This window comes from Microplitis demolitor, chromosome 5, assembly GCF_026212275.2.
Source record: "Microplitis demolitor isolate Queensland-Clemson2020A chromosome 5, iyMicDemo2.1a, whole genome shotgun sequence".
NCBI lineage: Eukaryota > Metazoa > Arthropoda > Insecta > Hymenoptera > Braconidae > Microplitis > Microplitis demolitor.
The window spans coordinates 22036411-22049632 of NC_068549.1; the positions used below are offsets into that span (position 1 = coordinate 22036411).

The following is a 13222-nucleotide window of genomic DNA, read 5'->3' on the forward strand; positions in this document are numbered from 1 at the left end:
GTCGCCTATTATAAAAACTCGCGTAATTATGGTGCATTGAACTTGGACAATAAAAAAATAATTACGAATTAAAAAAAAGATGTGCACTGATCGATAACACCAATTTCGTTAAGAAATCACAGTAATAAACAAATTATTAAATTAACTTTTAATTACTCACTCGTAAAATTTTCAGCCGCCATCTTAACCCCCAAATTTTTAAAAATTTCGGCGTCACTACACGATCACTCATCACTTATGTTTAAAAAATACTTAACTCACTTTCACAATTCACTTTTCACAATTTAAATAAACTACACTAATCACGATTTAAAAATACGATCACTAATAACTTCACTAGAAATTCACCTGCTGTCGGTTTCCCGCTCCCACTTTTTGTTCTTCCTGGCCCCCTGAAAATTAAAAAAAGATGGCGCCTGTTTTAGATAATCGATACATCGATTACGATAGTTTTTTAAAAAAAATTCTAACTAATCGATATTAAATTTTTACAATTCGATAATTTAAAAATATATTAATAAATCGATATATTTAAATTAAATAAAAATAAAAAATATTCAAATTTAAATTATTTATATAAATTTTACGAAATTTGAATTTAAAATTAATCGATTGCTAAATTAAAATATCGAAATAAATGATTAGATAAAATAAAAATATGCTTCGATATTTCTCGAAAAAATTAATACTGAAGTCAGCTGAGGTCTAATAATTTTTTTATTTTTTTTTTAAACGACAAAATAAAAAAAAATTATTTTAAAAAATTTTTGTGCTCCTGTAGAAAATTAAAAAAAAACTACTTGTGCAATTTTTCAAAATATTTATTTTCTATAATTTGTCATTTTTAAAAAAATCAAAAAATTATTGGATGTCAACTCTATCATTAAAAAACACGAGTGTGAAAGTAGCTAAGTTGTCAATTTTTTGAATTTTAAAATAAAAAAATATAAATAAATATTAAATTACCTTATTTTTATAACAGTATTAATACATTTACGCAACTGCGCAATTTGTAACTTCATATTAGCAAAGAAAAAAACCAAAACAAAACAAAGAACTTGGATGTAGGACGTAACATATAAATATATATATATATATATAGCCCACAGTGTTTTTCGGCGCAGCAGGCTTAGACACAAAGAAAAGTTGTACCCAGTGTCCGTACGTACGTGTCCACACAATCAAAGAATATTACAGCCGAAAAAAAGTAAGACAGAAATATTACGACAATATCGTAATACGTAAATAAAACGAGACAGTAGATATGTTTACGTTTAAAAAGTGCAGGAGTAGAGCATCAGCGGAAGTAGCGAAACAAGTGAGTGCGTAAAAGAGAAAGAGAAAGAGAGGGAGAACGAGAAAGAGAGAGAGAGAGGTTTAGTTCGTCTGGGTCGCGTCGCGTCTTGGCATCACTGCGTAGCTGTGTCTGTTGTGTTGCCGCAGAGTGTAGAGTAGACAGAGAAGCCAGTATCGATTTGAACCTCGTAGTGCACGGAACTGACAGAGACCCAGCATACGAACGGAGTGCATCGATTGGCGCGTTAGCCGTGACCCCCACCATTAGCTTTCGCTTTCACCCAATAGGGTCTCACTTTCGCGCTCCGAGTTCGAGCCGTCTCTTGTACCGGCAACACAGCGTGTCTACTTCTCATTCTCAGTGTAGTAACGGTCGTGAGCTTTACGTTGTTGTTTATAAGCTAATAAATCGAATAATAATAATAAACGTCGTTATTATTTTGTCGTTTTAAATTTTTTTAACTTAAAGTTATTCTTTAAATTTCAATTGTCAAAAACCTTATCAGTGCATCTGTGTTTAAACTTTTTAAATTAAATCTTCTGTTTGTTTTCGTGTTTGACTTTTTTTTTTTTGTTGACCTTGATAGTGAACTTTGTCAATTTAAATTTCGTTCTTTAAAATCCATATTTAAAAATAATTAAAAAAAAAAAACATTTCCCGCGTTTTTTAAAATTTGAATTTAAAATTTGTGAGTTTTTAAAATTAAATGTATACAAGTGTTTGTAGTTGTGTGTCAGTACATATCAGACTGTGTTGAACATTGACAGCGTGCCGAACAATGCGTGCAATTTAAAAAAAATAAAGCGCGCGAAATAAATAAAAATTTAAATTTGAATTTTTTTTTTTTTTTTTCGTATTTTTTTTTATCTTCCGGAGTAATAAAGATAAAAAGTGAGTTGTGGTATTGAATAAGTCGAGGTCAAGGTTGACATGGCACCAAGAAGACACGCGGGTGGTAGCCATGGTCTGCTGGAGATGGCCGGTAATCACGACATGCCAATGGACAATTTGGTAAGTCATCAGCAGTCAATTACTGGGTCTAGTACCAGCAGCAACAGCAGTACCAACAGCAATAATAATAACAGTAATATCAATAATAATGGAGTGACACATTGCTGTGCTCCAAGTGGTGAATGTTTGCGTGCAGACGCACTCATAAGATTTAATTCTCTGCAAGACGCAGTTAAAGTTATTTGTAATAATGAAACTTGTCCAATGGGTCAGTATATGCACCGCGAGTGTTTCGACGCGTGGGAACAGACACTGCTGACTTATTTAAAAAACTGCGGTCGCGCACGCAGTTGGTCTGAGAGACAGCGTCACCAAAACTTGTGGACCAAAAAGGGCTATGACTTGGCCTTCAAGGCCTGCGGCTGCCGATGTGGAAGAGGACATTTGAAAAAAGATCTGGACTGGATCCCGCCAACGGGCTTTGGTAATTTGACGGGAAATAGGACCGAGGAAATGGAGACCAAGAAGAAGAAGAGACGCAATAGGCAGAATACTAGGCCCAGTTTGGCCGTTTCTGCGGGTCCACCTGCTGTCAATTACAATGGACATGTTGGAGCTGGTGCTAATGGAGGCACGGGTGCTGGAGGAACTCGCGGTGGCACAGTAAGTGAGATACAGATGATTGAAAGCCTTCGTGGACGAGCTGGTTCATTGTCATCTAGCAATGGTTCAAGTTCACCTCCGGCTAGCAGCGAACCCAGCATCAGTCCGCTTCATCAACCCCAGGCTATTGTCAAGAAAAAGACAAAGGTTGACTTTTTCGGCGAAACGAGAATTCGGTAAGATTTTTTTTTCGTCTTTTTTTTTTTTTAGTAATTTGGATATGTATGTAGCAGACGTGAAAAATTTTGAATTTTAAATACATGGTGTAAATAATTTTTAAAAAAATTTATAAAAAAATGCACTTGTTAATTTTTAAATTTTGAAAATGTGCATTTTTTTTTAATTTTATTTTATTAATTATTTACTTGGCTTATTAATTATTTTACATTTGTCTTGTTTGCTACATTCACACTGATATTTGTAGTATATTTACTGTTTACTGTTTGCTGTTCTCATTGGTTAGGAGTTTCCAAAATTTTCTTTCTTTTCTTTTAATTTTTGAAAACAAATATTTATTTATAATTTTTTATTTTTATTTATCTTTCAAATTTTTAATTTCATTGAATTATTTTCAAAAATTTATGATTCTGAAGTTAGCTGACGTTTAATGATCTTTAAATATTTTTAAAACAATAAATAATAAAAAAAAAATATTTTGAAAAATTGCACCTGTAGTTTTTTTTATTTTCTACATGTGCATTTTTTTAGTTTTTGATTTTTCAAATTTATTTGTTTAAAAATAAAATATCAAAATTTTTGTCAGTTAACCAGCATCAGTAAATTAGCAGACAATTTTTGGATTTTATTTTTGAACGATTAAATCTAAAAAAATCAAAAACTAAAAAAATGCACATGTAGGATATTAGAAAAACTACAGGTGCAATTTTTTGAAATATTTTTTTTTTTTAAATTCATCGGTTTTAATAAAACTCAAAAATTATTAGACGTTGACTCACTTCAATATCATAATAATAAATGTTAGAAAACGATGACATTGAACTATATATGTACATATATCCATATATATATATATATATATATATATATATATATATATATATATATATATATAGGTATACTATTCAAAATTATCTAGTATCCATTAAAAAACAATATAATTAATTTTTAATTGATAATTGTAAATAAATTTTTATTATTATTTTCATTTTGAAGTCAATGACTGAGTAAATATTTTTATTACATAATTACATAATGTTGTGATTAACATTTAATTCCATAAAAATTATTAATTTCATCCTAAATTAGAAAGTCAGTAATTTATTTTATTAATTTTTAAATATCACTTTTTATTTATTTACTTGGAATTAAATAAATTTGATTGATATTTTGCTTCTGTGGAATTTCAAATTTATAAAAACTACATAATTTTTTTTGTAGTCTTTAGTTATTCAATTTTTATTAATCATCTTTATAAATTTTTTATAAATAACTAATTATAGTCAGTAACCGTAATTAATTACAAACACAGCTGAGCAAACTCTTGTCTATTTAAATTTATCTCTGAAATATCGCGACAGTTTGAACCTGGAATTTTTTATTCAAAATTTACTGTCATAAAAATTTATTTTCACTCAAAAAAATTCGATTATTAAATCACTCAAAATGAAAAAATTCATTTATTTAAATTAAAAATAAGTAAATAATTATTTAAATAAATAAATAAAATTTTAATAAATTTAAATTACGATAACATCGAAATTTAAACATAAATATAGCATAACAATATATCAAAACTGTCATAATAATTAAATGAATAAATTACGGTCTAAAAAAAAATAATTTGATTGCAAATAAATTCAAAATTTCAAAAATCTAATCGACCGTAAATTCAAAAATATTATTTAAAAAAAAAAAATTCTTTTTATATCAAAGACTAAATTTAATCATTATTTTTTTTTGTGAATTGTTTTAAATACGAAAAATTAGAAAAAAAAATATTTAAAAAAATTGCACCTATAGTTCCTTTCATTCTCTAAATGTGTATTTTTTTACTTTTTTTTTTTGTAAATTAAATTGTAGTTAAAAAAAATTCAAAAACTTTCAACTATCAACTAACTTCACGATCATAATTAATTGACGTCTGATACTTTGTAAATTTTTTTGAAAACGATAAATTTAAAAAAAACATACTTCCAAAAATTGCACTTACAGTTTTTTTGATTCTCTACATGTGCATTTTTTTACTTTTTATTTTTTTAAAAATTAAACTGTCAAAAAAAAAATTCCAAAATTTTTAACTGTCGGCGAAATTCAGTATAATTATTATTATTATTTTATTTTTATGTTTTTTTATAAAAATTTATTTTATATCGACGTTAAATATAATCTGACACAATCAGAAGCCAACTCGGTGCGTCTTTGAAACTCGATCCGATCTATCGTTTGTGGATCTACAGAGCAGGCAACTTAAATCCAACTACATTCTATATACCAACGATAGTTTCTTCTCTATCGTATGTATTTAATTTTTACCGACCAATAAATTTAGTTGATGAGAACCCAGCAGTCTCACATACATATATCCACATATGCGTATATGGTATATACATTCCTTTCAGGCTTGTTATCTTTTATTTTATTTTTATTCCCATATTTTTTATCTCTCTCCGTCGTTACACATACTCAACAAAAGTATACAGATCAGGGCTAAAAAAAGAAACCAACCGAAACCGGTCGAGAGGTTTGTTGTTGTTTTCGCAGTGAAAGAAGCGTAGTAGGGATTCGAAATACTACATATGATGTGAACTTGAAAAATAAAATAAAAATCGTGGGCCCGACATCAACATCATTTTTTTTTATTCTCATTTATTCGCCTTCAAGGACAAGAAAGACTTTTTTTACGCGTAGAATCGTTCATATTGATCATATAGACATTCACATATTTGTATGTATATATATACAAATCTATATATATTCGTAGATTGCCATGAACCATGAATGAACGCTTAGAAATTTTTTTTTACTCGCTGTGTTTTCATATTTTTTTATCCATTTAATTGTATAGTAAACGGTTATGATCGTGGATATATTTTTTTTATCTGCGTCTGTCCTCGATTTTTTTTATTTTGTTCTATTTATAGAGCCCTCGGAAAACATAAACTTGTTTTATTTTATTTTTCTTGTTATTTTCTTACTTCTGGTCTTTATATATTAAAGAGATAATACTATGGAACAGCTGAGCTGTAGTCGTAGATTCTTCGTCACAGACCACACCTTTATTGCATTAAGCTGCATTACATATTTATGAACATACATGTGGTTATAAGTATTTATTTGTCATCTGGATAGTTTAATTTTCTTTCCATTTAAATATACTGATTTAAATGGTGTGCTCTGTTACCGAGAACTTAAGTTATGAATTTTTAATTTACAAAATCATTAATAATTGATGGCTAATTCTTATAATAGGGGTGTGCAACATGTTGAGGCATAAAATAATTTAAAAAAAAAAATGCACACCTCGGGGTCGAGGGTGTGCATTTTTAATGCAAATTTTTAAATCAGAGAAGAAAATTCTAAATATCACAGCTGAGAAATTTTAATTATTATAATTTTTGAGTTGTGCGTTTTTTGGTTTTTTAATTTTTTATGTTTTTTAAGTGAAAAAAATACTTTGATTCTAGAGAAATCAATAAGTTGAGTCATAGAATAATTAATAAAAAAAAATTGCACACCTCTATGATATTTGACACTCCTCGGGGTTGAGGGTGTGCATTTTCAATACAAATTTTAAATCAGATTAGGAAATTTTGAAGGTAATAGGTGATAAATTTAAATTATTGTGATTATTGAAGGTGTGCATTTTTGGGTTTTGTAATATTTTTTTTCTTCGATTATTTTCAAGTGAAATAAACTTTATGATTTCATAAAAATTAATATTTTGAGTCATAAAATAATGAATAAAAAAAATTGCACACCTCTATAATATTTTGCACACCTCAGGGTCGAAGTTGTGCATTTTTAATAAAAGTTTAACAATCAGAGCAGGGAATCCTGAACGTAACAGCTAATAAATTTTGATTATTATAATTGTCTGAGGTGTGCATTTTTTTGTTTTATATTTTTGAATAATTTTTACCAAAAAAAAATTTTGATTCAATAGAAATTCGCCGATAAATAATAAATTAACATTGAGGAATGTATGTGATAAAAGTGTTAGATTCAAATATAAATATATTTGAATATTTCCTGTTAGTATTTGTTGATCATTTTTATCATGAAAGAGTATCATAAAAACGTGATATGTTAAAAAAATGTTCGCATGTTTATCACGGAAGAGGGAATAATAATAAAAGAGTGTAGAGGCGAAGGGAAAGAGGTAATGGCCAAGGATGAGGGGGTAGAGGAAGAGGAGGATGAGAAGGAGGTTAAAGGAGGAGGAGAATCTTGTAGATATGTCTGCGATGGGCAACCATGCGTGACAGCAGAGGGAAAGGGCCGGCTTCCCCGTTGTAGCCTTGACCGTGGCCACATTCTCAGGGCCACGTGTATAGATTCTCTCACTCCCTCTTTAGTCTTTAGGGCAGACCCAGGACGAATGGTTTAGTTCGCCACACTAGGGCTCGGGTTTATTCTTCAAGGCCAACCGCATCCAAGCTGCTATTCGCGATTCACGATGCATTTAAATTCCCATCTTTAAAATATTTATTAAAATTACCATCTATAATTATGTTTATTTCCTTTAAAATCTGTGCCAATTTTTGCTTCTTTATTATTTTTTTTTTTTTTAATAATTGCCTTCGAAAAATTTTTATTTTTCATACTACTTTTGTAAACAATATTTTAGTGCACAAAAGTTTACACAGTATTTTTATTTTTGCTTTTTACTTTCTTTCTATACTCTTCTGATCGTTGTCTCATTGGCCTTATTTTTGTTCTTTCGTATCCCGGATGTGCATAATCAAGTGTGAGAATTATATTTTATTTTTTAAAAATTATTTAATTATTTTTTTTCTTCATTTCCAATAATATATTTTTTTAACTCAAAATTACTTTTACTTTTATGCAAAATATAGGAAAATGAGTCTCCAAAAAAAAAAAAAAAAGAAAATTATTTTTAAACATTTTTCCCAAAAATTTGAGCAGGGGTGACCAATTTGTCCCATAGAATTCATGAGTGTGAAAGTAGAAGACATTCAAATTTTAATTATTAATAAATAAAGTTAATAATTAATAAAATGAAATTTTGAAAAAATGGGCATTAAGAAAATTTTGAAATTAAAAAGTGCATTTTTTCCAAATATTTTTTTTTTTTATTATTTACTCTATTTATAATTTTACAATCGCCTGATGTATGCTACATTCACATGATCTTGGTCAGCAGACAACTAGTAATTTTCAAATTTTTTTTTTCAATTAATAAATTACAAAAAAATAAAAACTAAAAATATGCACACGTAGAAAATTTTAAAAACTACAGGTGCAATTTTTTCAAATATTTTTTTTTTTTTATGAATTATTCTTTTTTAAAAAATCCAAAAAATATAAGACGTCGGCTAACTTCAGTATCAATACATCCACACATTAGAATTCAGATAAAATTTTTTTTTTTATTTACGACAGCGTTCCATTTTACCCCACCGGCTTAAATGTTTAAAATAGAAGAAATATTATAAATTTATGAGTTTAATAATTCGATGAAGATTATATATTTAAACAGCCTGATGTTTAATGTCTGAAATATTTTTTTTCGCACTTGTTTTTATATTTTTAATAGTTTCAAGTACTATATATATTCATGATTAATATTTGCCGTTCAAAAGATGGTGAAGCACTTATTGAGTAACTGATAACCGTTATCAGAGCAACATATACATATATATATATATATATATATATATATATATATTTTATTTATTTTTATTATACTTCTCTCTTTCTTAGTTTTTCATCTACAAACATGCTTACATAAACGAAATTTAAGTCTATCACAAATCGTGAAATACTAGAATTACTTTCCGTAAGCGGAAGTCTATCATTAATCTATAAAAAAAAAATTACTATTTAATTTAAATTAAAATAAAAATGAAAATGACAAAATATTCGCGACGTCGCGGTTAAAGAGTTGAGTCTGTGAAAAATATAAATGATTTTGCTAAAAATTCACCAGCTCATATATCTATAGAGTAGAGGAGAGGTGCTCCTGTTAAATATAACGCGAGACTGAGACAAAAACTTGAGACTTGAGACGCGAGACGCGAAACGCGAGATGAAATATCTCAAGAGTTTTTATCTTAACTTTTAAACGTATTTTTTTTTTCTTATTCCCTTTTCGTTTAAACAAATATAACCAAAGATCGAAGGAGAGCTATTTCACCGGTCAAGGTCGCCGTGTCTTACAAAATATAAGATAAATATTTTCAAATTTCGACATTCCTATTCGTTAATTATTTTAGTCTCTTTTATTATTATTATTTTATGTTTATTTAACTTATTAAAGAAAACCTAGTATAAATATACACATATGTTATCTGTCAGTTAAATATTAAATGTATATATTTATATATTTATTTATTAAATAATAATAAAAAAATTATTTAATACTTTTTTTTTTTTATCACAATATTTTTATTTGCTGGAGTGATAAAAAATGATGTAATTAATTGAAGATATTTTGATAAGATAATGAGAAAAAAAAAATAAATAAATTATGAAATTTAATTAATTGATTTTATGATAAACTGAATAATTTTTTTTTTGTTTGATATTAATATCTGAGAGTAACTATTTTTTTTTACGAGTAAAACGCGTTAGTGTTGAGTAATATTGTGTAGAAAATGAGCGAGTATAGAGTAGAGGGTGACGAGAGGTTGAGAGAATGACCGTGAACTCCGACCCTCGGTATCTTCAGGCAGGCTCAAGGATGTCTTGAAGACGGGGCAACATAGGGCTTTAATTTTCGCTGTACACTCTAGTTTTTTTTCTTTTTTCTTTTACAAGATATTTCTAAGTTACTTTTTTCACATTTCTTCAAATTTAAATTTAAGGATATTATTTAATTAAACTTTTTATTATTTTTTAGTCACAAAATAAATCTTCCTTTAATGGGATTTCATAATTTATTAATTTATTTTAATAAAATTAATTTATTTCTCGTTTATTAATTTAATTTAAAAATGATACTGGACTTTGCTGACGTCTAATTATGTTTGAATTTTTTTAAAGCGGTAAATTATCCAAAAAAAAATATTTTAAAAAATTGCACTTATAGTTTTTTTAATTTCCTACATGTGCATTTTTCCCTTTTTTTTTTTTTTTTATTAATTTAATTGTCAAAAAAAAAAATTCAAAAATTTTTAACTGTCTGCTAACTTCAGAAACATAAGAAGCTGACGTTTGATAATTTTTGGATTTTTTTTACAAATGACAAACTTAAAAAAAACAATATTTTGAAAAATTGCACCTATAGTTTTTTAAATTTCCTACATGTGCATTTTTCGAGTTTTTTTTTTTTCTCAAATTAAATTGTTGAAAACAAATTCGAAAATTGTTATGATTCGAATATGAAATTTAATTAAATTTCTAATACAGTAATAATTTTTTTTTGTAAATAATTAGTATATTTAATACACTATGGGAAGCAGACGTTAACTAAGCAATTGCCAAATTTATGTAAATGTTGAATAATTTACAAATCACGGTGCGTTGAATTGTTTGTATCATTACGTAGTTCTCACTTGATGATAATTATAATAACAATAACAATAATAATAGTGTGTTATCCTCAGTATACTTTCATTAACATTCATGAACATACCGAGTCGTCAGTCCTTTTCTGTTAACGCCAACCAAATGTGTTTATTTAATGAGCTTGCGTCGACACAATATTACGTATTCGGAAAACGTTAAATTTAACTGCATTCATTATCACCAAAAAAAAAAAAACATCTTTGTTTTCATATATCCATGTAGACTTTTTTTATTATTGACCAATGTCATTTATTTAAATATGTACATATATGAATTTTATATTCAAAATTTTTTTTCCGGTTTTTTTTAAATTTCAAAAAAAATGGAACCATTTTTTGGGTTAAAAATTTTTTTACTATGGATCAATAATAAAAAATTTAAAAGAAAGTATAAAACGTGTCATTAAGCAAAGGAACACAGATCGAATCCCGTTAATTGCATTTTTTTCAAAGCGCGGGAAATTCAAATATTTGAAAAATTATTCAAACATTTAATTTAAAAAAAATGACTTTCTGTTTAGTTTTCGATAAAAAAAAGTTAATATTTTTATATTAAATATAATATTTATCTTACAAGTATCATTTATCAGATTATAAGTTTAAAAAATTAAAGACTGCCGTTTGGTTTAAGTGTAGATATGTTTACAAGGGACTCCGTTATCTTGGGCCATTTTCCGTGAAATATAAAGTTAGTTGTTTACATACACATATATGTGTGTGTGCCCTTTGTATACATGTGTGAATATAAATATCACTGAGTTTGAGTACGTAAGTTTGTCTTAACTTTGAATACAACTACAGCAGAATGGTCCCTCTACATTACATTAGGGACAAAACATAAACGCAAGTGAAGGTAAGCGGGCAATCGAAGAAGTTCTCTTTACTTCCATTCTATTTTACTTGCCTTAGTTGCTGTATATATATTATTATATATATATACTGTATGCCGTATAATGTACATACTGTTAAAAGATAGAGCAACAGAGAGGACCGGCATTAAAGACAAGTTATTGTGTGTAAGAGACTATAAATTATTGTAGCTGTTCGTAGTTTACTGCTAATTGGTTTGTTAACGTTCGTGTTTACCTCAAGATAAATCCTATAAAATACACATATTCAACTAACTCTACCTCCAGTTACTATTCCATTATAAATTTTGTTATTAATTACTTTCATTTTTTTTTTTTTTAATTTTATAAAATTAATTTTTTATATTTTTAAAGTCGGAAATTGGTTGACAGACGATTAACAATTAATCAATTAATAAAAAAAAAAAAAAATAAAAATATGCACATGTAGAAAATTTTTAAAACTATAAGCGCAATTTTTCAAAATATTTTTTTTTTTATAAATTATCATTTTAAAAATAATCCAAAATTTATTAGACGTTAATTTACTACGGTATCAAAATTTAAATGTCTTTCTTTTAAATCTTAAATAATTTCCCGGGCAATAATTGAGATTTCATACACAGAAAAAGAGGATTTCTTGAGACAAAAAAAAATTGTTTTTTTTTTTTTTGTAGTGGTTCGCTGATTAATTAAATTAAATTAAAAAAAAGATATTTTATTGAATTAAAATTCAAATTTATTTATCACGCGATTAAATTTAAATTTGAAAATATAATTAATTTGCTAATTAAAATATTAACTATTGTGTCAAACAAACACTCATATTTAATAACCCGACATATAATAGAACAAACATGAAATAGAATAAAAGGAAGCCCGCAAGGACGCAATATCAACTTCCACGAATTTAATTCGGTATCTTTTTATCATATTAAAAGCATTATTAAAAAAAATTAATTCACCCACATCCAACTGTGAGTCATTACCAATTTAATGTCTCGAACAAAAAAAAATTTATTCAAAATTTAATCATAAACCTCTTACTTAATTACAATGGATAACAAATATATATAATTATGCCCTAATTAGGCTGTCAAATTAATTTGTTTACTAAAAAAAAAAAGAATCGATTTTCCGGTTAGCGATGAACGTGACTCTGACACTCAGTCAGTGGGATTGTCAAACAAGCATTTAATCAAGCCCAAAAGTCAATTGATTCCACGAACTCAGTATCAACGAATCTATTCGCGGTCTACTGAACACTGAAATACCCTCTTTTTAGATTATTTATTTTATTTTCATTCTCAAGGTTATCATGGCCGTAGGCATGAACGCCTTACATTAGTTTCTCTCTTTATTCCTTAATTTATTTCCCCTCACCATCGTCCTTACCCTTACCCACACCCGCACCCACACACACTTACATTTATTCTCTCCTGATGTCGTCCTCCCACATTGACTGACTGCTGTACCTTTTAGATGCTAAAATTCAATTTCAAGAAAAATTGCCCCTTGTTTCTGGCACTCGAATTCGTCAAGGGGAAAGCGCCATCAGCCAAGTCAGCTTTGGCTTCAAAGGCGATCGGGGAACGTGACACGAGTAAGAATTGCATTCAACGTTAAACAGAAAATGAAGAAAGTAAAAAGAAAAAAAAAATATAAGTTAAATAATATAAAAAAAGGGCGAGTCTAAAAAAATACTTAAAAGGGACTAAAAAGGGGTGGGTTGGCCAGAGAGGTCTAAAGCGTTG

At 27.6% G+C, this 13222-nt stretch overlaps 1 protein-coding gene across 1 annotated transcript in view; it reads left to right on the forward strand.

Annotated features, from left to right (window-relative positions):
• Positions 1–1631: 1631 nt before the first annotated feature.
• Positions 1632–13222, forward strand: part of LOC103572609 (headcase protein) — a 98600-nt gene continuing 87009 nt past the window's right edge. The window contains exon 1 of the mRNA XM_008551264.3: positions 1632–3087. Coding sequence (XP_008549486.1) covers positions 2228–3087 — 860 coding nt within the window. The 5' untranslated portion in view covers positions 1632–2227. The remainder of the gene's footprint in view (positions 3088–13222) is intronic.